This window comes from Xiphias gladius, chromosome 4 (assembly GCF_016859285.1).
Source record: "Xiphias gladius isolate SHS-SW01 ecotype Sanya breed wild chromosome 4, ASM1685928v1, whole genome shotgun sequence".
Taxonomy (NCBI): Eukaryota; Metazoa; Chordata; class Actinopteri; order Istiophoriformes; family Xiphiidae; genus Xiphias; species Xiphias gladius.
In genome coordinates, this window is record NC_053403.1 from 23,738,636 (window position 1) to 23,766,471 (window position 27,836).

At 39.9% G+C, this 27,836-nt stretch overlaps 1 protein-coding gene across 3 annotated transcripts; it reads right to left on the reverse strand.

Moving 5' to 3' along the window:
- Positions 1–258: 258 nt before the first annotated feature.
- Positions 259–27,836, reverse strand: dse (dermatan sulfate epimerase). Of its 3 annotated transcripts, none has more exons than XM_040125156.1 (6): positions 27,672–27,836; positions 23,868–24,339; positions 16,303–16,556; positions 6,312–6,551; positions 4,845–5,052; positions 259–3,414 (listed from the first exon to the last, which is right to left on the reverse strand). In XM_040125156.1, the coding sequence occupies exons 2-6, from the start codon at positions 24,293–24,295 to the stop codon at positions 1,668–1,670; spliced, it is 2,877 nt and encodes a 958-aa protein (XP_039981090.1). In that variant the 5' UTR covers positions 24,296–24,339; positions 27,672–27,836; the 3' UTR covers positions 259–1,667. The 3 variants fall into 3 exon arrangements, with proteins under 3 accessions (XP_039981090.1, XP_039981091.1, XP_039981092.1); XM_040125157.1 differs by lacking the exon at positions 27,672–27,836 and adding an exon at positions 27,023–27,661; XM_040125158.1 differs by lacking the exon at positions 27,672–27,836 and having other exon boundaries at positions 23,872–23,978.

Sequence of the window (27,836 nt, forward strand, 5' to 3'; positions counted from 1 at the left end):
CTTGCAAATAACAGTTCTGACAGTCTGTCCTAAAGATCTGGTTTGAGAAAAAAATCTGATTTTCCTGCAGTCTGAACAAAGCCAAAGTTGGATTTTCAAGATTTGTTTATAGATATAATGTATGTGTTATCAAGGTGGTGCAGATTTTCATTTGTTTGTTTTAGGTAAAGTTGCAGTACGCTCTTGGCCTCTGTATTATCCATATATTTTACCTACATTTTTGAGTTCACACATTCACTAGACACAATACACAATGAATGCACAACTACGCATGTGGTAATTTTATTCACAAATGGTAAAAAAGAGACCATAAAAATATATCTTGCTTTCACATATATACATTTAAATGTATTTCTATGAACTACGTAGACAGGACAAATCTCAAGTACAGCTGTGGCGACTGCATTATAGTGGCTAACCTTGAGATCTTTGATACAAGGCAGGACTTCTGAACACTACAAACAACAAACTTCACACAGACTCAGTTCTAAAGCTCCACAGAAGCTTATTACATCAGAGGTGATCTGGTTTCATCTATGCAATTCATCAATTCCTATTTGGAATTAGTTGCTTTTCCTGAACACCCATTAGGTAGATTTTACAAGTATCAGAGCCACTGTTAGAAAAAGAAAATCTGAGATTTCAAGAATAAAATCATAATATTTTGAGCAAAAAACTGATGATATTATGGGAATAAAGTTGGGATTTCTAGAAAAATCATGAAATTACGAGAATAGAAGTCAGAACGTTATGAGAATAGAGATCATAATTTTACAAGAGTAAAGTTGGAATTTTTAAATTACTATCCATAAGCCCAAATTTGGGCCATAAGAGGCAAATTTATGATTTTGTGCTTTATAATTAAAACTGAGTTGACAAGAAAATGTCATAATACTAGGAGAATAAAAGTCATAATATTACGAGAATAAAGGTTATATACTGAGAAATCAAGTCACATCATTATGAGCTGTAATTAAAAGAAAGTCATAATGTTAAACAAAAAGTCAAAATGAAGAATTAAAACGTCATAAAATTCAGAGATTAAAAGGTCATAATGTTTTAAGAACAAAATTTATATCATGAAAATAAAATTCATCATATTATGAGTATAACGTCATAACTTTGGGGGAAAAAATTCAAAATATTACAGGAATAATATTATAATTTTTTGAGAAAATTGTCACATCCTGGCACATGATGTAACTGGTTTCATATGACAATAACGTGTTTGTAGAGGAAACCTATGAGCTCAGGTCCTTTGCATCTCTCACTTGACAAGCTGACAGACTGCGTACAAATAAGATAAAAAAAGTCCATAAAGAAGCATCTTGTAACATTACGACTTTATTGTTGAAATATTGTCTTTTTTCTTTTATAATCACAGATTTATCAACATTAACATTTTTTCTTGTAAATGTAGAACTTTAGTCTTGAAATATAATAACTTTTTCTTGTAAAATTATGACTTTATTGTTCTAACATTTCAACCCTTTCTCCAAATTATTTCAAATTCTTCTTTTTCATGAAATCTCAGATTTTTTTCTACTAGAGGACTTAATATTCTGTCGTAAGATCTGGCTCAGACTGAGGTGTGGGGTGCATTTAGTTCACCATGAACAACGGGTCATTCGATCTGTAGCTAGACAACCCCTCACCCGCTCACGATGTTAACACTGTGTGTGAGAGCAGGAGGAGTAGAGGTACAGTAAGATGAAGCAGTCGATCAGAAGGATGGTGTAGAAACACCTCTGTGTGTGTAAGCTTCGACCCCTCTGAAAGCGAGTTAGTAACACAGCCAGCAGTAAAAAGAAGGTGGCAGTGTTCAGAAGGAGGAAGAGTCTTATGTAGGAGGCTGTGCTGGGGAGACCCTCGCTCCCTGCTGTGGCCACCATGTGAACCTCTTTGTATTTGCGGCCCTTGACAAAGCCGCCCTTTCTGTATTTGCGACCGTCTGTATAATCTATAAAAGCCCTTGAGTCTGCGTCTCCCTCCTCTGGACTATCCTCATATGTACGCTTTGAAGTTTTCTGTCTCACCTTCTTTTCATTCACTTCAATCTGTGCAAAAATGTCAGGTAGACTCTCAGAAAGCTTCTCCCCAAGGTTCATTTTCTTCCCCCCTTTACCCTTGCCCTGCTTCTTGGACATAGCAAACATCTTCTCAATGACCTCCTCTGACTTCTTTTTGTCAGAGAACTGGAGGAGGCGTTCTGCAGTCTTATGGAAGCTGGCAGTGTTGAGAACCCGTCCAAGGATGTGTCTCTCCATCTGCTGGAATACAGGCTTGACGTGCTGGAGGTTGTCCTCCATTGTGTTGACGTACTCCTCTACTTCCTCTGGCGAGCTGTCCACCGCAACTGCTGCCTTCTCGAATACGATCTTCTTGTGGTCCACCAGCACCATGGAGAATAGAGGCTTACTGGTGACCTCTCCGGTCAGCAGGTAGATGGTGTAAGTGTGATCCTTGGTGGCCAGGTAAATATCCACTCTCTGGTTGTCACCACGCAGGCTGAAGCTCTGTACATCCACCCCTGGTCCAAAAAAAATGTAGGCCACCCTTGTGTGAGGATACCTCAATGGCATTGTGACATTCACATAGTTAGAGCCATTATATGGGTACCCTCGAGGATAATTCCAGTAACCTATCACTCCTTTGTTACTGTAGCCAGTGTCATCCATCCAGAACATCTTATACTTTTCCTCACCGTGTGATACAAATGCTCCATGAACACCATCTACTTTTGTGCCCTGGAATGGCAGGTCTGTGTTGTGAAAGAAGGCACTCATTGCCCTGGTTTGGCTGTCAGGATCCAGGTGGATGTGGTCCACAAGGAGTAGGAGCTGTGGGTGAAGAAGGAGCAGGTTCCTCTGAAAGTTCCTGATCTTCAGCTCTGGATTATAAGCAGAACGTCCCTCTCCACGGATGAAGACAATTCCCTGTCTCTCCATCGCAGCTTCTACTCTGCCCTGGGCATCAGCTGCCAGCCCCACCTTGTACTTCAACCACTTAGAGTCGCAGGCTTCTGTAACCTGTCCAGCCCACGGCTTAAAGCAACTCCCTGAGACAGCTGAGCCAAACAACACAGCATTGTTCAACAACGTGTACTTGGGTCCATATAGTGCCTCTGTGATGAATGGGACACCATTGGGTGCAAAGGTGAAAGTGTTCTGATCTGGGTGCTCGTGGCCAGCGTTAAAGTTCCTCCACCCTTTGATCCACTCTTTGTACTTGTTCCTGTGAACAATGTCGAAGATGGCGCGTCCTCCCAGCTTCCCTGACTTGAACGAGACAAAGGTGTGGTTGGTGCCTGCAGGTAAAGCACTGCCGTACGTGACTACACCCCAGTCTTCAAAGTAGTGGAGTTGGGATGTTCCAAAATCTGAAGGTGGTTTGGGGATCAGGCTTGGGTCATACCTTCACAAAACAATGAGAAAACTTATATCAGATGAATAAAATACTTGTACTATGTCCATTAGATTCAAAAGCAAAATCCACTTACAGGTATTCTCATCATTTTGAAGATATTCTGGAAGTTAGGTTGTGATAACATGTTGCCGTTTACTTTTTTGTGTACCCACTTTTTATCAGCTTGCCTCCTCTAGTTGCCTTTTAACAACTCCCAGAGATCAGCTGTGTAGCTGGTCTTTTAATGTTGTGGATAGAGGGGGAATTCAAGCACTGATGAAATAAATGTTGGATTAATAGACTATTTGGGTTGAGACGAGAATTTTGATAATCATTTTTCATGTAATTCATTTATCAAGGACATACCCCAAACATTTGAAGCTTCCAACATTTCAAATGTGAGCTTTACAGTGTTTTATATCATTGTAAACTGAATAACCTTGTGTTTTGAAGTGTTGGTCTGACAAAACAACATTTGAAGACATCTTGGGAAATAGTGATGGCTGTAAGATGTCCGTATGCTCTAAACAAACTAGTTAGTATGACGTATCATTGACCACCTCTGAGCCAAAACTGTTTATAGCTGTTGCAAACAGCCACACTCAAAAGCATCCTGAAAAGCCTGCTGTCACAGAGAAGGGTATATCCGATGAATAGTCTAAATGGGGATAGTGCTACACGCTTTCGGGCAATCGTTCCTCAAAGGCATTCTTAATGTTTCACGCATCGGAACATACGAAAAACCGATGGGTCAAAGAAATGTCCCCCTTGGTCTGGTTTGTATATGGTCATAAATATATGTTATCAGCATGAATTTAGAAGCTAAAGTAGTATTAAATCCATCTGGTGTTCATGGGAACTGTCAACGAACAGATATGCATAATTAAGCTACTGTATAGAACAAATCAGGATGTAATAAGATGGAGTTAAGTGGTGTGTGGCTTGCTCCTTGCCTCAGAAGTTTAATTTTCCCTCATGTAGGCATTGAGGATACAGGATGATGGAAACTAAAACTGCCCAAAGAATGATGTACCTGTGAGGACAAATTACTTGGTATTTACTACTCCTGGTAAGTTTGTAATAAGTCACTGTGAACACTAAATGCACCAGAACTAAAAAGCAACAATGTATCAATTTTTTCCTGGTTCTGGAACAACTGAACACAACTACAGGTGAGAAAGTGGCCAAAGGATTAATTAAAAAAATAATGGACAAATCAAAAATGAAAATGATGGTTGCATCTCTGGATTAAAATATCTGGACCTCGGTAAATCCTTGTATTTAAGAAATGTAGACCCTGAGCAACACATATAGAAGTGCAAGGTACATCACCAATAGATTGTAATGTTTTTTGGGTGGATTTCCTCTTTTTTAATAGCTCTACATAGAGAAACTGCAGTAAGATATTTCCCATTATTAAACTAAATTCAACAGCTTACCAGATAAACTCTGTATGGAGAGTACACCATCGCTGGCCCTTTCCAGCCTGCCCTGGCCCTTCCATCACCCTGTTCTGATGAATCAGATCTGCCAGCCAGTTTCCACTGCCATTACGCAACACATAGCGGTCCAAGAAGACCAGCTGGCTTTCTGGCCCATAGAACCAGTTGTAGTTGGAATCTGCAATGGCTACAGTCCGCTGAAATCCTGGTGAGAAAATGAAAACACATAGTGGCAAAACTTCAGTGGTGGCCGGGCATAGTGGTGTCATGCAGAAATTATATAGAAATTTCAGCTCCTTTCAGTGGTCTTCAACTATGTTAGTGCCACTCTTATTACCATTTGCTTCCTGTCATCTGTATGGCAAAACACAAGCATACACAAGCAGATACACACTGGCAGGGAGAGGAGAGTAATCATACAGCGGACACTTCAACTCTATTCAGTACTTGCACTTCAACTGACACCTGAATAGACAGTACTGACTTTCAGTTTGACTGACATTTGACTGTTTTTTTAACCTGTTTTAGTGCTTACACGACATTTTTTGCTTGACATTCTTTCAGCTGTCATTTCAATTGCCACTTCAACTTCTTTTAGTGCTTCAACTTCAGCTTCAATTCCATTAAGTGCTTCAATGTAAGCTACTACTTCAATGTTCATAAACATTTCTATACATTTAAGTTGTTTTAAATTCATTTTTTTGCATAAGTGAGAACACGTTATTTTTCTTAAGAAAATTTAGCCTTTTCTATTGTTAGTTTAATTCTCATTACCATTTGCTTTCCATCAACTGTATAAACACCATCTATATAACCATGAACACACACAGACAGTGAAGGGACAGCAATCATCCGAGCTGCTAAGGGGGCAGCTGAGGATAATCTGGCCTTGTCTTCCAGTCTGGTGGAGAGAGAAAGCTGCTATTGTGGCTCTGGGTCTGAGGCTCTCCTGGCTGCTGTAATTAGACGTGCTGTCTGAGTGCAGCAGTGCCATTTAGACACAATACAGAAACTGTTGGCGGGGGGCTGTGAAATGTCAGAGCCTGACCTAGGGGCCCCTCCTCTGCTGCTGCCCTCCTCTTGACCTTCAGATGAAACTTCCAGGATACCACAGATCCCTGCAGGTCTCAGCTCAGCTTTGAAAGGCATCCAGGAAGGTAATAACTACATGCATGCATACCCCCTATCAGCTGAGAGGAGACGCTACTCTCCAATGCGGCAGTCGATGATAATTTTCATGCTTAATCTAATACATCCAATTTATGGCATAGAACATGTATTCATGTAAGTAGGGACTAGCTGGATGTGTCATTCACAGCTAAGTAATCACTCACCCACGGATTGTGTGCCCTCTCTTTGGCAGCCTAAATATATCCATTCAGTTGAAAAGTGTATCTCATACATTTCTCAGCCATTTAAAAAGTAAACAAATGTGCTGGTCATAGCAGGTGATGTGACAGTTACCGGGCAGAATAGTCCTGTAGAGGAAGGCAAAGTGTTTAAGGAGCCAGGGGTGGTCAAAGTGGCTGATGGCAAAGTGGCGCTGCACCAGGAACATGTACTGGAACAGAGAGCGGGTGGTGTAAGTCCCATAGGCCACTCCTTCATATAGGGAGCCATCTGTCACGTCTTGCAGAAGGACCATGGACTTCTCCATGATGGACAGGACCTGCTTGGTCCACAGGTAGGCCTCCTGAAGGTAACCTGGAACACAGGAAGTTGAGAGAGTTTCACAGGTTAAATATAGTCGGAGACACCGAGTCCCTCTATTGTTTTTGCCTTTTCCGTTGTGTTTTAGATTTTTGCCTGTGAGTAGTGTTACTTAATTTCAGTTTCATATGAAAGTCAACTTGTAAAGAGTGGAAACTTACTTACTTACATCAGGTCTACTTATATTTATTTATTCATTTATTTATTTATTATTTTCGGGGCATTTTATGCCTTTGTTTGATAGGGATAATGAAGACAGACAGGAAATGTGGGGAAAAAGAGTAGGGGAATGACATGCAGCAAATGGTCCGGCCGGCCAGGAGTCCAACTGGGGACTCAGGGTATATACACCCATTAGGTATGTGCCCTAACCGCTTCACAATTGGGTTGCCCCTCACTTACAAATTCATTAAAACACTCAAGTGTCAGGTCTATGTAAGTAGACATTGATTTACACAGGGAAATGGATGTCTGGAAGGTGAAAAATTTCCGTCAAGGAAAAAAAGGGTGTTTTAGGGTGAACTGTGTACCACATTTGGTGAGGACTTGGCTGAAGTTGCGGAGAGGAGGTGATAAGCCAGATTTGAAAAAAAGTTAAATTATGGACAGTCTAGTTTGGTGAAAATTGACCTAAATGATCTAAAGAATCTATCGAAAAAACAATCTTGTCTCTTATGAGTTATGGTTCAAGAGTTATGAGCAGAAAGGTAAGGTTAGCTACTAGCCACATAGTGGTGCTAGTTATCTCATTTTTGAATCAGAGAGGCAGAAAACCAGTGGGCACATATTTTCCAAAAATGTCTCCTGTGGCATGTACAATCACTGAGGTACTGTTCGTTTTTATGCGTTTTAGCTAATCCACATTGAAAAGTTGTTGACAAGTATGTACAACATACTGTATATGGCCAATAACAGATTTCTACTGCTTTGCACAAACAGGGAGAGCAGTTATCCTCTTTGGAAGCAGGACCCTTGAAAGTCTCTAAATTATTTAGAATATGTTCACAGCAGGACTTGAAGTGAGAGTTGGTGCATTACAAAGTGAGCAGGGCCTCGTCTTATAGAGTATGAGTGTATATGTTACGTCACTAATGGAATTAATGGAATAACAGCATTACAGCAAACAATATCTTCTTAGTCTGTTACCTAAAGAAACCTTCCACACACAACATTTAGCTGGGGCTATGGAAATCATGACACCACTATGGCACACTACACCTTGTATACTCTCTCACACACACTGGATCACACACATAGAGTTTACTATGAGAACAAATGACCACATAAACACTCCAGCCACAGCTCTTTGAAGAATCCCGGGCCATTAGCAGCAAGCGGTTGGGTAGGTGCAGGCCCGGGTCCGCCCACTGGAGCCATCCCCGATAGTGTTTGGTTTGGGCTTGGTGTGATGGCAAAATGTTTATTTCTCATTTGATTATGGTCTGTTTTTCCTTTAATGTGTGTTTCCCCTTCCTGTGTAGACGGTTGACCCATGTCCTGTCAACTGACGCTGATGTTCTGTCTTTTGAGCTAAGGGTGTTTGAATGAACTGTACGAACTCATTCTGGCAGACAGATGCAGGCTTGAACTTGTGGATTATTGAGCTGTTTGCCTAAAATTATGCAGTGCCTACGTGACCACAACTGTATATAAAGACAGGATTCTCCTATTGACAGCGTCCACCCTATTTGGCCAAATAGTATTGAAGAGCTTGTCTCTGTCTTTGTTTGATGATCATTGCTGATTATTGCTGGTTGTTCACTTTAATTCATTTAATATTCTGTAATAAATTCTTAGAATCGCAGTAGATTCATTGTTGTCTTTACTTCCTCACCATAGAGGAGATTTTTGCCTCTACACTTGGCGACCGCTGGCCTACACAGAGCAGGTATTTACCATCAAACAGGAACTCCTGGGAGGCACAAGTCCACATTTACACAAACACAGCTTCACCAGCGCTCACACAGTCCAGGGCCACATTCAGAGCTACATAGGCTTCGAGATGCTTCAGTCACTTTCCTCAAAAGTAAAAACATTTATATGCTCTGCTTTCAAGTCTATTTTGGTCTTCACCAAATCCTAAGAAAAATACCTTGCTTTTTAGCTTGTTTGCCTAAGCTAGCTAGTCTCTAACTGTGTCTGTCTGCTGTTTGGAGCTGGGCATGTAGTGTTCTGTGGATTTATCTACTTTTTCACTGAAGCTTTTCAGCATTAGCAGGTTTTGGTGGCGGGTTTCGCATCACATACATGTACAGGTGAGTCATGAATGTATTATAAGAACTGTATACCACATTCAATGATGGCGCCTAGCCAATTGAAAGGTAATTACACACCTGGTGCATAAGCCAAAAAAGTTTTGTAGCTTCCAGGTTTGCTTCCACATTTTGTGGCCCACTGCACATTCGCATTAGTGTTTCCCCCGCTGGTCCCGCCCGCACGTTCCTGCTTGGCCCACAGACTTTACATTGTGATGACGTCACAAAAATAAAACTCACTTTTATAGTCTCTAAGATTTCACAAATATAAAACCTTCGTGGATTAAAAATTCATGATAGAAAGAGTTGCAGTTGGAGGTCTCCTGTAAACAGTTTTATAGACATTTCAGCTCATAATAAGTACAGTTCAGTAACTCTAGTTTTGTGTCTAGTTTCTTTTCAAGCTGAAGGTTTGTTGGCCAAGGTGCTGATCCTCATGCCTCCAAGGTTAAAGTGCTGGGAACCAAGACAGTCAGTTAACTCTTCGGAGCAGTGTAGCCCCACTGTCCAAAGCAATGTAACAGGTCCAAGGATTTATTTCCAATAATGCTCTTTTACTCGACCTGTACTCCTTTAGTTTGTCTGCACATCAGAATGTCTGATACTGTTGGTGGAGGGCAATCGCAAGAATCTTGTGTACATTTGTCCATTGGAGGTGCTAATTATTTTCTAAGCTATTTTAAATTAGTTGTGGGACAGAGTCAGTATTGAAATACAATGTTTCCCCACAGGCTGACAGCTCAATTGTGAAGGTTTTGCATCCAAGTGGTTTGCTATAGTTTTGTCTTTATTGCAAGAATCCATCAAATTCACATAAACCTTTTCACACTGTCCAATATGTTTTCTGTCCTAGTTTGACTGTCCAGCAAAAAAAAGTGTTCAACTTCTAAAAGCAAGATCATTTAACCTCATCTTTATAGTAGCCTCTCTTACCTCACGTGACAATTATGGGATAATGGTACAGTAAATGCTAAAAAGTAGAGAAGATTCATAGTTAGTGGACTCGACAATTAATACGATAAAGTCTGTTGACCTTAGCCACCATGAGCTACGGGTCACACAAGACCAAGTAAAGCTGTAGCAGCTGTTCAGTGACAGTCTCACCTGTATGTTACTTTGACTTTTGAAATAAAAACAATAAATACAAAAACTGGAAGAATCTTTTCAGTGGTGGGAATATAAAAGTATTTGGTTGGGTTGTCCATATCAACATATTCTTTAGGGAGCATTGGGCAGGATATCACAATCACATAAACACAATCTTGTGATTTGTTACTGAACCACTAGCACCAAAATCATAAGTACTGTTGGAACATTGAGGCAGATGGTGTTTCTGTCTTTTACTGCAACATAAAGTCTTTGGTGTGCTTTAAGCCAGTTTGGCAATTTACTAGTTCATTACTTTTTCAATTTATAGTACCCGTGTAGGCGTCATGCTGTTGTTCATACATTATGGAAGCTCAGATTTACTGTACTGTTACCTGTTACACACAATTTTATCTCAATTGCCTAGAAAATTCTGTTAACCTAGAAACACTTCAGGAAAGCACTGATCCCTGGACAGGGATTAGTAATGTTTTTTCATAACTCACTGACTCTGAAATGATTAACTCTCAGCATCTCTGACTTCTTTCCGACCACTGAAATATATTTAGTTTAGTTTTCAACCTGTTAATGTTGTTACCCATGGTAACTTGGTCACAATTACAGGATCATAGTCAATGGTAAAACATAGCCTAATAGTAGCTATAGTAGAGAAGAGTTCTAAAGTCAGTTACCTGACTCAGTAATGTCAGTTTGCATATCTATATAAAGTTTGCTAATATTAGCTTACATTAGCCAGCATTAGCTTCTTCATACCAGACGGCTGTAGCAGCAAAACCCCTGAGTGTAATTATAGAACAAGGGTGCATTTAAGTACCAGCCGCGAAAGCGGGGCTGGTATTGTTTTCACCTTGTGAATCTGCATGTGTGTGTGTGTGTGTGTGTGTGTGTGTGTCATCATGGCGTAATGTGGTCCTGGAGACACCCCCTGTAGCGGGAACTACCACAGAGACAGTTTTGAGTACTTAGGCAGGTGTCTGTCTGTATGTCCGTCTCTCTGTCTGTCTATTGGCAGATTTTGTCACCACGATAGCGTTGCTTTACAGGTGTGTAGTTGAGATGAAAATGAAGGCCGAGTTCGAAGATGGGCGTGGTCTGACCCATCCGACCCATGTTGACAGGCGTTGCGGTCGGTCTGATCAAATCACAAGATGGTCTCTAGTGTTGATGATTTCAACTTTCTACTTGCAAGATCAAGATCGTGTTACTGCTTCTTTCAAAAGTTACATAGACTATCTTAAGATTAGAAAGCAGTGATAGCTTCTGTTCACGGAAAGTAGTTAAGCTACGGCAACACTCCACTTTTCTTCCAAGCAGCAGCAATACTTTAAGTTTCTCATAATAGGTAGCTTAACAAACTGAAGCTATTTCACATTAAGAAACACCTACAGTTAAAGTAATACTACAAATACATGCTATTATTATTATTGTTATTATTATTATTAGACAACACAACAAATTAATCTGATTGCCACTTAAATGTGATTCAGTACTTTTCACTGCTAAATGTTACAGAATTACGTTTCATAATTACTAAATCAAGTCAGGTTTCATTTTCATTTCTCTCCCTTATTCCGCTGAGTCAGTTAAAAGAAACTTCTAAACATCAATATCAATCATTGAATTTATGTGATTTAACTGTATGTGCGTTATGTAATGTACAGCTAGTTTTTGGCTAGCTGTACAGCCTTAGCTAGCTATTTTTTTTCTTTCAATAAAAAACACTACCATGCTACTTACTGGGAAAAATAGCTTTATACAGGAAACACAATTACACAATTTTGCTATGTTACTTCAATGTAGTTGAACTAGTAGAATCACTACATGTACGTTGCACTGCTGCTCTCCATTGGAAACCTGAGCAAGTAAGAGCATCAGCTTTGTTGAATTTTGATATTTCAATATATTCTTACTCTTCAATTTAATTAGACACATGGCATAAGGGAGCATGATATTACAGTCTTTTCTTAACTTTTCTTAACCAAATTTCTAACTGGACGCCAAGCTGTTTCATTACAAGCACCTAAGACCACATGTACATTGATAGTAACTTATGCATTATTCTGACACACATTACAGTGTGGGTGGTCAGTGCAAAGGGTGTGACAGACAGGGGAGCTGGGGTTCACTACAGATGAGCTGTTTTTAGACTCTGCACCGGTCTTGTGCTTCAAGGCACCAACAAGCAAACACCTGCATCTGGAATGCACGTCTGCTCCAAGCCGTTGCTTCATTCTTATCTGGTTATCTAAATGACACAAGTCAGTCAGAGCTCTAGAAGAACCAAACACGCGTGACAGCACAAATATTTTTCATGTCAGTGAGTGGCACGAACTGTATGAGCATGCTATTTTAGGGCACAAAATAATGAAAAAATGCTAACTTTGTTTGAAGTGTCATCAGTGGGTTTAAATCTTGTTTCAGGTAAGAGGTAAAGAGGAAGAAAAAATACAGGGTTTGCGCTTGATTTTTGGCTGTACTTACTGGAAAATTTCCATTTATTCACAGCCATTTTGACAGAATAATATCTGGACATAATGCCATCCCTTTGCACAGGAAATGAATGACATATATACGAAAATGGAATACAGTCGGGCCTCTGCACAGTGTTAGATGTGACGCCTGGGTGAGGCTGCTAAATGAAACAGCTGAAATAGGAGTTCTTTTTTTTTGATAATTGCAAATGTACCATGTGTTAGCAATCCATCACGAAGCTATTCTCTCACCACTGCTAGGTATGATACTATCATCTCTCTGCATGAGGTCTCCAGTAAAGTGCACTTTGACAAATAAAATCTGTCATAAACAAAGCGCCCGAGCAGTGGTTAAACAGAATCCTTTCCCCAGGTAACACAGACCGGAGAAAACTCACTTTTTCCTGGGCTCGACACAAAATGAAACGAAGCAAAAAGAGGTCAGGCTATAACTCTCCTGAGTGTTCACAGGGCTTTGTGCCCGTTGTTACCCTCTACAAAAAAGCCTCAAATAAAACCACTGTGACCACAGCAGTTCTCAGTAAGCCAGCTGTCATTTGGTTCACATCAGGACGGGATCTTTTGTACCAGAAATCAAATCCCCGTAAGCAAAACAAGTTGCACGGCAGGAATTCACCTTTTGATCGCCCATCTCTGCTGCTAGACACAATATTTGGTGAAGGATACTGAGGCAAAAAAAAGGAATAAAAAAGAATAAGCAGGGAATCAGGTCCCACAAAGGAAATGCTGGAGAAAATAAGGTCCAAATTTTAAAGGAGAATGTGACAGTTATGTGGAGAACCTCATCTGGAGAACAGCGACAAAGGGTTAACAGCAGCTATAGCAGATAACCTCAGGATCAGAGCACTGAAATTCCAGTCAGTTCCTCTCATAAGCAAACTGAAGCTGACAGGTCTCACCCTGACAATAATTAATTAATGTCGGTCATTATGAGACACAACTTCATTCAAAGCATATGAACCATGGCTTAACAAATGAAGAAAAAAAAGAACAAATATTCATTGGGATTAAAAAACTGAACTGAACTAAATACTGCCTGACAGAGTAAACATAATTTCCAACTTTTTTTTAAACAAAATATCGGAGTTGGTTAAATTGTCTGATTCCTATCCTCTACACAGAAAATCCTTTTAAACCACTGGATGGCACACACAGCAAATAATGTACAAACTTTAACCTGGAAATCAGTCTCACAGTAGTTTGCAGTAGAGATGTTTTTAAGATGATTTCTTTTGGACCAGGTCCCAGTTCGAGTCCTTTAATAGTGGGTATCTGCTTAGGTGAGATCCGATCACAAGTGGTCTCCACATGTAGTGTGCACTGACGTACTTAGAGCTGTCCACTTGTGTTCGGATCACCCGAGACGCATGTTAATGGCAGGTATGAACAGGGGCTTTGACTCCTGACACTGATGTGACACGGTCAGCAAGAGAGAGGACGTATCACTCTCCTGAATTTGTTGGGACAACAGAAACATTCAGTCACAGTCCTCTTGCGGTCTTACAGTGGTGATACGGAGTGATGCTTCTTCCCTCAGAAAAGATTTCTGACGAGCACAGACACAAACCAACAACAGACAAGCTTCATAATCATTGTTATCAAGTTACTCACGGAATTAGCATTAGTGACAGCTCATATGACCTGGTGAAGTCATCATTTAAACCAATGAAAGGGATGGCTGAGAATGAGAAGCTGCTAGCTGAATGCAAACTGCGACCAAAAATCTGTCAAGTGCGACTCAACATTTTCATTGGTCGAACCGGTGCACCTGACATTTAACAGGTCAATCTCTGTGTGTGTATAGGCTCATTCGATTTAGGGGGGTCACTGTTTTTTGATAGTATTCATAAGCCTATGGTTCTCAATGAAACAGACAGAATCTACAATGCCGCTCATTAGAGCGCAGACCTCCACCCAGGCCAATGTCTGAGAACATACACCAGAATATGCAGAGAAAAATTCTAATTGATAGTAAATGTTCCAGATCTGCCGCAAAACTGAATGGGTTCTTCCCTGGCCCATGCCCCGTCCCTCCACCAAGTCTGGTGCAAATCAGTTCAGTACCTTTTTTTGCATAATCCTGCTGACAAATACACCAACAGACAAACCAACAGACAGACATGGGTGATTACATAACCTCCTTAGTGGAGGTAATTAGTGTTGCTCCTTCGGGTATTCATGTGCGACTTCACCTCATACACCTTAATCCATCACCCTAGATTTTTCCATAAAATATTACTTAGATTTAATTTCACATCTGTCAAAAGACTAATGTAACTTATGTCTGGTCTGCAAACGTTTTGGAATAACATATTTTTGGATGAGTAAACAGTGTTTATAGGTTTTGCACAACAGTCAGACACTCACATTTTATAAATAAAAACCACAGAGCAGCTGTTCACACCACGAGAAAACAGCATTTCAGTTTCTGTATTTAAATTGACTATATGTTGAAATATAGTTATTAAATGCTAATGAGTAAGATTTTATGACATCTTAAAATACACACACAATTTTAACCTAGACACGTTTTCAAATGCAAATCACCAAAATCATTAGGATAGAACTGGATCAGACACTGAGGTTACAATCATAGGTTTATAAAGTTACGTCTGTTTGATCTATATTTTATCTTCTACTGCCAGCAGCACTTTGTCCCCATCAGGTTACAGATGAGTACATATATATAAGATTTTAATCTAAGAAACAGTAGGATTTCAGCACTTTAGTATCCATTAAGGAAATTAAAGTCTGCTAAATAGTGTGGTCTAGTGGACTATTTGAATACAGTGTAATAGTGTTAACTTACTGACTCTTTTCTCCAACTCAGGCTCTTTCACTGCTGCTGTGTTTTTAAAAAATAATTTGCATTGCCACATGTTAATCTTTCTGGCTCCACTGGATTAGAATGGAAGCTCTGCTCTTTAATTACCCGTTGCAGCGGTGAATCTTAGTATCGGCACTTCATTGATGATGGGTTCTTTTCATTCACCATGCACACGCTTAACTCAGAGTGAACATACTCAGAGCTGCTAAACTAAGTCAGATCTGCTGCTCTGGAACCGGAAACTTGGGAGTTTCCCATCTCAGGGTTCATCAACTCGAGAGTTCAGGGCAAAAAAAAATGTGTGCATCAAAAATATGTGCTGGTGCACCTAAATGAAAAAGTTACCCGCAACAGTGCAAACAATGTAAAGTTAGTCTGGAGCCCTGGAATGTTTCCTACACTAATCTTTGCTATCTTTAATACCCCAACACTGCAATAAACCATATAATGAGTAAACTCTTTTAAGTAAGATAGTGAATCCAAGTGAACGAAATAAAATCAACTTAAATAGTCAAACTACATCGTTAAGAAATGGGTAAATTCTATTGTAACCTAATATTCTAAAAGAAAACATTTCATATCTTAAAATCTGGCATTCATGTAAAAAAAATAGGATTTTTTACTGTATCCTTCTCACAACTCTACCCTTAACCTGGTCACAATCCTCTGAGTCAGCCTTCAGACCGTGTGAGACTAAACCTCTCCAGTGAAAACCACACTAATGAAACACCTGTAGCTGAGCTGCATTTTCAGTTTCCTGGTAGGTTTTAACTTTACCTGTAAAATGTTTGAGGAAAAGTATTCCAGAGCTGGAATGAGTTCTCTGGCTGAGTGAAGGTCGGTCAAAAAACCTCATATCAGAGACACGAGACCTATCTGATTTTGAAGTGGGAATTTTGGTTCATTTAGTGGTCAGGGGGTGGCTCAAAACACTGGAATTCGTCCTCTGAGGACCATGATCATCTATAGCAAATTTCTCGGAACTCTGAAAGTTGTTTGCTAAACATCCTTAAGCCCTGCGACAGCAAAAACAAAATCACATTATGAAGACATGAATCACTAACCTTGGGTCATGTAAACCAGGCTTCCTGTGAGCAGAGCCACACAGTTGGTGGGCTGGTGGTTGTGCAGGTACTGGAACCCCCAGCCTCGGATGTAAGACTTCTCGTACATCAGGCGTGATGCGTTGCCGATTACCTGGAGGAAACGCTCCTGTTGGCCCTTGTTCAAGTACTCATACAGGAAGTCGTAAGCGGTGGCAAACCCAACCAAAGAGTGCGCTAAAGGAACTTCATCCCACGGGGCATCTTTGACCAGCCTGCAACGCAGACAATAACACAAGACTGAAGGAAAGGCTGACACACGTTGATCTTAAAAATAAAAAAAACATGCAATGGTAAGTAGGTGTGAAATTTTCACTTTTTAAATAAAAGTCAAATGCTATGTCATGAACAAGAAGCCTTTCCTGTGTAAAGCCTTTTAATTAGCCTAAACACAGCTGTAAAAGGTCTGTTCACTTTGAAAGCAAAAATTAAGATGCTTAGTAGCATTTTAAACCACAAAGCTGCACCAATAAAGAGATGTATGAAGAGAAGATAAAAGCGTAGGATTTGCCATTTCTCTCTTGGTTAACAGGCACTAGGATTTAAGAATGCTGACATCTTGGAATTTTAAGAGTGGAAAAAGTTAGTGTTGTAAAAAAGTGAGAGGTACCGTGTTCTCCAATCATTGTGGTTGCTTTAATTAAAGAGGAATGAACTTCAGATGTGGTGATGAAACCAAGCACTGTATTTTAAACTGCCATGATTTCACTCACTGAAACACACTCATATATGCACAAGGATTCTGCTGCCATCTAACAAGGCAACAAAGTCATGACGTCAGCTCCAGTCTAGCCGCTGTTCAGTGAGGCTTTCGTTCAAAGAAGTTTATTAAAAATTGAAGCACGATCTCCTGGTTCAGTCTGTGTTGTAAGTCAAATTAGTATCTGCTACAACGCTTGACATTGGATGTTGAAATCTTCACGATCTTGACAAAGTTAAGCCATGATTAAATTGTCAACATTCAAAAAATGCTAACACTCTCCCTAGTTGTTAACAAAAATGCAGCGAAAGATAAACAGTGGCAGTTGTCAGGCCATGGAGAATGTGATCTAAATGAACTGTTTGGATCCATGCAGTTTTGTATGTTTTGATCAATGCTACTTTTTTTTTTTCTGCAATCCCTTAAACATGTTAAAATGTAAACAATTCCATTTAACATCATGTTCCTTGAAAGCAAGAGCCGAAATGAACAAATTGAGAGCCCAGATTATTAACTTGAGAGCACATGTGAGGGAGCTGTGAGACATCCCCTCACTGCAAAGGTGCAGCACACACTATTACTACTACTATTACTCATAACGTTATTACTATTATTACTATTACTGCACATCTGTTTTATATTTCTTAGATACCTTATGTTAAATAATTAATCAGTGATTGCTATAAGTATCTAATTTAGCTGATTCTAATTTGCAGAATATAGTTAACCTTTTTGTGATTTCGTCTGTTTGGCTGCTTTTATTAATCCCTCTCTCTCTGAGGTCCGCTTCCGCTCGGAGGGTGGCAGTGTTTTCATAAAGTGCTCATGTGAGAATGCACCAGGAGACTTCCGCTTGCAATCAGCTTCATCTGACTGTGCCAAAACTGACCTGCTTTGGATTTGGTTTGATTTAGTTTGTTTACTGCTTAGTTCACAGTTATTGTTCTTGTTTTTTGTAATAGTAATATTTATATGATTTATTCTATAGTTTATATTATAAAGTTATGGTATATTGTAGATATCTGTAAATACAGTGGGGTCCCATTGAATGGGAAAGTGTTTCTCAGACTTTTGGAACCCACTTTATATTGTAGATAATTATTTTTGTTCACACCTACGCTTGTTGAACGAGTAGTTTGGTGATACCCTTTATATGGAGAGTGCTCCGGGCTTTGTTTTCTGCCTTGTCTGTGGGCTGGAGTCAACATTTCTCGATGCTGTAACATCCATGCTGCTGCTTCCGTCAAGAATGCTGGCCATCTGTAAGTTGAGTGTGCCTTGATTCCGCTAACACGATTTCAGAGCTCTGAAACCTGTTGGGACTGATGCTACTCTTCATTTCTCCACTCTATACACTTCTGAACTACTGGTTGTCATCCTGTGAAAAGGTTTTTCCAACAACAACCCTACAGCACAATTTATTAATTTGTGTGCACAAATTTAATTTTTTTTTCTCCATGACACCTGCCAGATTCCGTACTAGACAAATGGGGTGAACAATGATGTTGTAGGGCTGATGCTTTGTAATTTGTGTATTGTTATTAGGTTGTGATTTTTAGCAAGTTTTTTTCTTCCATCTGGAATGAAACCCTTTAGTTCTAGTTTCATTTCAGCTGTCGATAGTCCGTAACTCCTAAGCATCTCCCTGAAACTACCAGCTGCCCCATTATGTCTGACACATAATTAAACATATGATAGAGTATATCTGTGATATTTGGACAGGTTCATCCATTTGATTTGGGCAATACATTGGTTCCCCTTGTTAAGTGGCAGCTGCTTAGTCATGCAAACGAACACCAAAGGGATTTAAAAACGTCTTTATGTTGCTGTTTGTCGTTATTGCAAAAGGAAAACTGTAACAAAATTACTGCCAAGTCACTGTTAGATTGTATATTGAATTATGCCAAAGAACACAAAATCTCACCTATGTGTGTCTGCAGACTAAATAAAAAAAAAGGGGGAAAAAGGAGAAGGCACCAGTATGCCACAAAATAGAAGTTCCCCATTGGAACATGGTTCGTGGAGTTGCTGCAGACATAATTGAAGGTCATGAATACCACAGCTGACTGATTCCTGGAGCCACTTTGCAAAAGCCCTCAGAGATTCAGTGACCATAATAAAAGTGCGGCCAAGGAGAAAACTCTGTTTTTTCTTAAGACGTGAAAACACATGCTCAGCGGCTTCTTGTTTCTGCACTGTGGCACACATACCGATGTTGTGAAAAATGTTTAATACCATGCATCTAAAACCCCCAGAAATGAGCTAGTGGAAAATCCCCTTCCTTCTGTTCAATGGCTAGAGGGAACACAGCAGCCATGCTGCAAAATGAGAAGGATTAGGCTGCTCGACTCCCCTCCTTCTCCACACGAAGGGGGGGGGGCATGCACTTGTAAGAGAGGGGATCGTCCCACAGTTAAGCCAAAACAGAGTTAATTTGGTACCTGACAGTCAATTCAAAATGAACACATTTATCTGTCCTTCTGCTGCTGTTACATTCTGTCTAACACAGAATGCAACACAGAATAGGACTTGCCAGTTGATAAGAGCAAGGGAAAACTGTGCGTTCATACTGTGAGAAACATAAGGGGTTAGCCTATCCAGACCACTGGGAATGAACACTTTGAGTTGCATTTGTGTAGTGGTCAGGTACAGCTATTCAATTTTCATATGTTCTCTCTCTAATACCTGTTTCAGATAGGAGAACACGGTGTCGGAAATTAAATTCGATAATGAAATGAAAAATAACTAACGACGAGTTGATTGAATCTTACAGAAACTTCTATAGCTTCAACAAAAAAAATGTTGTAATCAGGATTTATGGAGAAAAATACTATATGAATATGAAGTCACTATATCTGGGATTATTGAAAATGTATTAAAATATGTAGTAGAGAAGATTCGTAAAGGAAAGTTTGCTAAATAACATTAGCTAACATTAGTCATCATACAGAAGCTAACCGTTATACCAGACCAAGTAATGCTGTAGCAGCAAAGCTGTGTTTTATTGCCTATTAATTCAACTTTTCATGCATTTATTCCTCTCATTCATACCATATCTATCATTTCAGCTGATCAACTTAACAGTTTTGAACCAGGACCTTCAGTATCCAGATCAAGAAGCTTGTGAAATATAAGGTGTGCCAAATAAATTATTGTTATTGTTGTATTTAAAGCTGGAGTGCGGGACTTTTACATACAAATCAATGTCTGTTACATTCAAGCCCTTGCCAAACGAGTTCACACATTGCTCATAAAGCCTATCAGCGCCGGGTAATTCTGTATTTCACAGTATACTGGAGTTTTAAATCTGTTGTCTGTTGCGACATTCCCATGCTGCACACCGGTAGCAACACGTTTAACGTCAACCAGAAAGTTTGCCAGAGCTGATGAGGGGAGCAAACTCAGATTACCATTGGTGTGGCTTTTCCTCGTTGGAGAGCGCTGAAAGAAGGGACTGAGGGCAGACATGAATGTAACCTTACTGCTTTTGGACAGGTTGGCATTTGTAAAATGTTTGGAGTAGGCTTCACTCTGACTAAATTATGAGTTATTGTCTTGGAATTGTGGAAATTTCTCTGTATTCGGCAGTATTTTGTGTAATTACTCTCACTGCCAGGAGGGGGAGACAAAAGTTCTGCCCTGCAGGTTTAATCAATATTTAGGTTAAGTATCAGTATCCATTGATATAAGGATCAGAGTCAGTGTCTGCAGATGCCAAATGTTAAAGGGCTTGGAGCAGGATTTGGATTTTTTTTTGTGTTTTTTAAATGTTGGTGGTTTTTGTTATTGGATGAATTTTGTTTGTACATAACTGAACGTACATGTTTTAAAAATCAAATTAAAGTATTACTTAAGAGAAAATTGGGTAATTTTGGTAGTTGAGTGCTAATTCTGCGAGTTTATGTGAATGTATGTAAATCAACTATAGAAGGTTACCATGGATCCCAACACTGGATTCAACCATTCTCCAAGCATCATTTCTGAGACCTTCACTCCTTTACTCTGTTGAATAAAAGCTGTGGAGAACTTGGAAGCAGTGAATGGCTGTAATCCTCTTCTCAGCCATTTTGTACTTGCCAGCCAGAACTAATGTTCACTGAGCTTAATCAAATTGTAAGGGAAATACAGAAGCACTGTTGACGGCGGATGCTAGCATAAAGTTCAGCCATGGTTGACTCTGAAAAGCTTAAGGCTCATCCAGACATGGGCTGAACTGATGGAGTTAGCTGTCTTGTTGATTTTACTTCTCACAGTGTAAAGTGTGGTTAAGGCTGATTTATTTTATTTATTTTCTAATGATTCCTACAGATTTTTTTTTTAAATATCTGTGATTAAAATCTATGTAACAAAGCTGTAGTGTTCTACTGCAGCTAAGAATTATGAGTATTTCAGGGAATACTCTAAATCTAGATAGACAGTACTCTATCCTGTTACTTTTGCAATCAGTTCAAACAGGATGTATGGTATTTACATACATATTATTTTGAAGTAACAGTGGAAGAGATGGGACCTTTGATTATGAGCTACACTGAAAGAAGACCCAGGGATAATCTACCACCCCAGCCCCAAAGTTAACTGCCAAAATCCTGGGTTTTGCCTCATCTGTCAAAAAACCTCCTCTAATACCTATGAATTTACACAAATAGCAGTTCAATTTCAATGAATAAAGAGCTTTTTAATATGAGGAAAAATACTGCTATTCCAAAGCCTTCAGCTCAAATGGCTTATGTATTGCAAAAGCTGCTGTCTACAAATAAGGTCATGTTTACTGTGTTCATAACTCCATATTAACTACTCACTATTGTGGTGCTCCCAATTGCAGTAATGGAAATTTTCCACACCTGAAATTTATCTCAGAGGTCAAGAGTTGTGACACTAATCTTATCACAGTAAAGCCTTTGCAACTTAGTCCCATTTAATTCCCACTTTTGTTTTTCATTACGGTTTGAAATGCATACGTATGCATTTATGTTTGTATGCAGTTGTTTGAGACCGCAATGTGATTTATGTAAATAATTTTGTAGCTATTCAGCTGTGTTGCACAACAAACTTAACTCGCTCAAAAGCGCAAACTCACAAATTCCATATGAAGACAGCTAATGAAAAAATACTAAACGGTTTAGTGAGCCATGTGTAAGCTGTCAGCTGTTACGTTCTGTCAGCCCACAAGATTAAGTCCAGTTAAAATGACAATTCATTTTCTCACTTACCTTTCTAGTGGTATCTAGCCATGCCAAGCCATCTGTCTCACAGATTTCAGTTCCCAACCCAGTATTAAGGAGGTAAAAGAAATGTTTCTGATGCTTGCAGTTGAAAAATGATATATTGTTTTTGCTTGATTATTGGCTGTCCTGAGTCCCAAAACCCCTGGACCCCCAAAGGTCCCATGTTCACTGTGTGGCCATTGGTTTTTGGCAAAATTGTGAGTTGTAATGTTGTTTATAATGTTATGCATGACTAAAGAATAATATTAACTGACATAAGTGCCTGAAGGCAGGTCCTGCTTTAGTACCTAAACATAAAACCCTGCGTGAAAATCTAACCTCAACATCATATAGAACTTCATATTTTAGATAATGTCATGCTTATGTGGTGCATATTTCTAAATTAAATCTTGTTTAAATCAGATGACTGCACAGCAATCCTGGGGTTATTCAACTTTACAGCATAGGAATACTGTACACCAGTGGTTCCCATCCTCAGGTCGGGAGCCTTCCAAGAGGAAGAGGGGACATTCCAAGGGTCGTGAGATGATTTTTAGGATAGGAAAACAGAACCATTTTTTTTGCATCACATCTATGTTTCTGGATTCTTTGCTTTGCTCTGATTTTAAATTGCTGGATCATTTCAGTTCCATGTGCCTCTAAAATCTATTCAAATAAATCAACCTGAGAGGGAGAGCAATTCTTTGGCTCACTGTTCACAACTTGTAAACATCTGCAATGTGTAACCAGTACGTGCACAAATAGACATTGCTTAGTTTTAAGAGGTCATAAGATGATAATGTCGGAATTCACTATAGACAATTCAGATAGCGATGGAGGAAGTGAGAGTTACTTTATCAACTGAAGCCATTTATGAAGCAAAACACTGTTTTCTTCTCACCTGTTAGGATTAGCTGCTTTTTAATTTATAGAGTTTTAAAAGTAATTTAAAAACTAAACTGATGGGCGTTGTTTAGTATTGTCTGAAATTTTGTAGACTTAATTAAAAAAATGAACTGACAGATCAATCAACATCGAAAATAACTGTTAGTTGCAATCCAACGTAAAAATATACAAACTTAAATTTACCCCGGTCAAATCTAAGCTCTAAACTCCTAAAAATTACACACTTATAAAGACATTTCTAGACAGTTAATTAAGATAAAATAAGACTATTAAGTGACAGGAGCAAATCCCTGTCTGGTGTTCAGCTCAAATCTGAACATTTCATTTCCTTTCATCGGGGGTGCATGTTCAGCAGACAGCTGCTACACATATTTCCTGGAACACAGACTTATCGTACCACAATGCCTCTTTACCAGAGCACTTCCTACAGAGAAAAATGAGAACTCTCTAGTAATGGGACTGGCTAGAAACCCTCTGAGGCGGAGGATTTAGCATAATACCAGTTGGTGCACACATGGGCGTGGAAAGAGATATCAGGTACCATCTGTAAACTCAATTGACTAGATTTATATTTTTCTTAGTAAAAAGAAAAACAGAGGAGGCTGGTTCAAATTTCTCTTGTAGAACTTTTCACAACAAGCAGGCAGTTGAACATGGCCCCATTTGTCGTTGTATCATATTAAATAGATGAAATAATAAAAAGACAGAAAATCTACCAACTAGGCTGAGCCGCCATCCTCTCCATGTAGTCCTTGGCTAGGTCGAGCGCCCCGGCCCTGTGAGGGTACAGTAGGCAGAACATGGAGAGCACGCCCAAGTTGTTTCCGTACACCTCGTTCCAGCGAGCGCTGAACTCTGTGGGGCTCCAGGGGGGCAGGTACTCCTCTGGGTGATCCAGCATGGTTTCCCCAGCTTCACGGATCCTCCTCGCCATGTCCCGATGAGTTCCTGTAGCTGCATACTGCAGCTCCTCCACATCCCCCCGACTGAAGTACAACATGGGATGCCCATCATAGTTGCCTCCCATGAAGGCGATTTCTCCATTGGGGTCCACTTCCGTTGCTACTGCCACCACCGGGACAAGCAGGGGCCACAGCAGACTTATGAAGAAGACTGTGGGGGCCCCACGGGTGTGGGTTCTCATCGTCTCATCAGAGAGGAGACTGTGGCATTGCCGAAGGAGCTCAGCTGAGAGGGAACAGAGGGGGAAGAAAAGGATTTCAGAAAGCCAGCCCATATTCTGCACAGCCTTTTTTACAAAAGCCCTGCATTCCTAGAATAATTAGATACAGCTGTAGTTCGGATGATACAGGCTTTCCATACTGATGCAGGCCATTATTGAGCAGCACAGTTAAAAAGCACTGTACACTGCACAGTACTGTCAGATAAAATAGAGTCATTTTTGTTAAAACATAGACAGGTTTACGTTTCTTCAAAATTCTAATTTCTTCATAATTTCAGAGAATTCAGTGATAACCTTCTGCTATTTATCATAAGCACATTGGAAATCTGGAGAATGTGTTACACCTCTGCACCCGGTGTTAGCTAATATTCACTTGTCAAGATTTATTTCTGAGTTGCTAATGTGAGACAAGTCTAGCCATGCACAACCAGATGTCCAGACGAGCAGACCCGGAGGTCATAAATGGCCCATTACTCTGGTCAACTGAAACAAGCTCTAAACCAAACTGCTGTGCTTCACAGAAAGACAAGAGTTGGCCCAATGTCTCTGCTCTGAACATGAGGGTACATTCCATGACCTTAGTGGAGCTTTTGGCAAAGGCCTGGTGGAAAACCATTTGGTAGTGATTTAAACGACGTCTAGACTGGAGTCCATTCTAAGGCCTTGTTCAGACTGCCATCCCATACCCGTTTTTTGGAATATCCAGATTGTATACAGATTGATTTTAGAAATTCTGGACGGCGAAAAAACATGATATCTGATTTTTGCAAATCAGATCCAAAACACACTTTGAGCTCTGACCGCTGAAATCAGATTTCAAAGTGTCTTTTGTGTCACTCGCAACACGATACACAGTGACGACTTCAAATCAAGAGTGACGGAGTGAGCAGAATCCAAACTGCTACTAGCAGAGCACCATCAGGGAGTATAGTTTTTTGACACTTTGGAGGACAATTTGACATCACGATTGTTTGGAGGGCGAGAAGATGTACGTCCATTTCGCATGCTTTTGCGTTGGAAAGCCGCGTCACCAGCATAGCTACGCCTACGTCGTTACCACAGCAACCAATGCAGATAGGTTGGTGATGTGTGGAGAAACAAATCCGATCTGACCACTTGCAAATAACAGTGTGGACAGTCTGTCCTAAAGATCTGATTTGAGTAACAAACAATATTTGCCTGCAGTCTGAACAAAGCCTAATAGGTGTGTGCTGTCCGCGGTGTGCATGTACAGAAGTTTGGGTTCTGTTTGATAAACAAGGAAAGGTACATAAAAGTGGTTCTTCTCCTTAAGTTAATGTTGAGGTTTGGCCTTATGAGGTGAACAGGAGGATGGTCAACTTGAAGCCAAGACGAAACCGTCGAGACAACTCTGGACTAAATTTTAACAGGGAAGCGGTAACTGTGGCGTGAGCCAAGGACCTAATTTTAAAGAAGATGCCTGTAAGCCTGAATTAGAATTATCCAAAACTAACTTGCTTTAAGCTATTTCACTAAATTAAGTGGATAATATTTAGGTAGGGACTCACACTAGGTCTGAGCTACTCAATCTACTATATCATTACAGTAAAAAGCCACACCTTTAGAAATACTTTGGCTCCAAGTTTTATATTGTATTTAGTCAATCAAACATTATATTATTTTTTCTCTAAATTATAAAGTGGTGACAGCATAAGTCATTTCATTGAATACTCATCTGACAGATCATTAAAAGTAAACATTATTATTCTTTTGCTGGTCTACTTTCAGTTGGCCCAACAGTAGTCACATTTAAGAATACTGAGCACGTAAAAACATAGAAGAATCGGCTTGTAAAATAATTAACAGTTACTATCAATGAACAGCTTTTAACTGAAGAATAAGCTCCTCCATAGTTTAAAACCCACCAACTCCAAGAAAAAATAAAGAACATGACCTCAGAGTCCCTTAACCTTAGCTATGGTCCTGCTCCAAGTGCGTCTGTGCTACTCGGTTACAGACATTACTCACCATATGGTACTGGTGTCATGGCATAGTCACTCTTCTGAGTCTGAACTGTAATATTAGTGAAGGGACCTCTGAGTTTGTCCTTCGAGTTTTTCCATAAAAGCTATTCTTCTTTTTATTAGTCAGGGAATGAGAACACTAAAATAGCAAAAAAAGACAACTACATCAAACTGTCTCATCAGTGTAAAAACAGGCAAGGCGATACAAATTCAAAACAAGATTTGCACCTTCCCCTGGACCTCAACCGTTGCCATGTCGAACTTCCTGTGGTTAGACACTGTGAAATACTCAAATAAATACTTATGACTGATTTATATCTGTCACTCAACATCGTCCTACAATTAAAGAGGTACAGCAGCAGAGATTTCACTGTCAGCCACCAGAAATTGTTATGGTTCTACCCATACTGCCCCCCCCCCCGCTTAATTTGCCCTTTCAAACTTTAAGCTAAGTTTTCCTTCTTGTCAGTCTTTCAGTTACATTGCGAAGCCACATGTCACAGGACTGAATCTGTTTTAGTTTTGTGAATCGCTCTCCGCCAAACGGTTAAGTCTTTCTTTCCTTTTTTTTTTAATAATTATTATATGGTATATGGGTATTGGTATTGGTATTGATAATCCAAATCTGCGCACAAAAGTACCCTTGTTCCTGCCGACCACGAAAAGCCTTGGGAGCAGTGAAGGGAGGAGAGGTTTACCTTACCCGTCAGAAGCGGTGCTCAAAGATCCGTCTACCCGTCCTTAGAAGAGTCATTTCTTCCCGTCGCAGCGGTGGTTTTAGAAAGATTATCAATATGGTTGAAAAGTTTTAGGGTTTTGTTTTTTTTTTTCAGGGACGAAGCAAAGTTAGAGAGCGGAGGGGAGGAATGTGTGAGTGAGGAGGGAGCGTCATGCTGGCGAATGAGGAGGGGCAGCAGGGGAGAGGGCTTAAAGGAGACCTAATGAATTAAGTGGCCGCCCTTCTCCCACTCTGCTAGATTAACAGGCAATAGATAAAAACGCCTCCTGACTTGTCTCGGTCGTCATAAATCCCCCAGCATCAACATTAGACTACATAGACATTTGGCCATGTAGGTTGAGTCATGGCTCTTTGTTAGCCCCAGTTTGTACCTTTTGGCTAATCAGTGTCTTTCATATCTGAAAATCTCACACTGATGAATGTAGTGACAAGAGTAAATAGAAATGAAAATGTGACAAACCAAGCAGGTCACTTGATGACCGTTCTGTCTTATCACATCCACATTCAAAATCCTTAAACTGAGACAGTGTAACTTTTGAAAGAGGACTGAACACATTCTACCTTTTATAAGTAGGATATGTATTTATAAGCAATAGAGAAAAGCCTTTCTCACCTCAATACACCCGGAGGTTTTGCTGCTTCCCTCCAGTTACATGATTAATTCATGCAGATATTTCAGTTTGACATCCTCCCTCCGGCTGCAAACTGCCAGCAGTGTTTCAATCCAACTCAGGTGTGGTTTATTACGTAAATGAGCAGTCAAGGGGTCAGTGACACG

Coding starts and splice junctions, on each gene's coding strand:
- dse (XM_040125156.1), bottom strand. CDS start 24,295: ATGAGAACCCACACCCGTGGGGCCCCCACAGTCTTCTTCATAAGTCTG. Junction 16,557..23,867: donor ATGGCGGCTCAGCCTAGTTG/GTAGATTTTCTG, acceptor TCTGCGTTGCAG/GCTGGTCAAAGATGCCCCGT. Junction 5,053..6,311: donor CTACAGGACTATTCTGCCCG/GTAACTGTCACA, acceptor TTTTCTCACCAG/GATTTCAGCGGACTGTAGCC.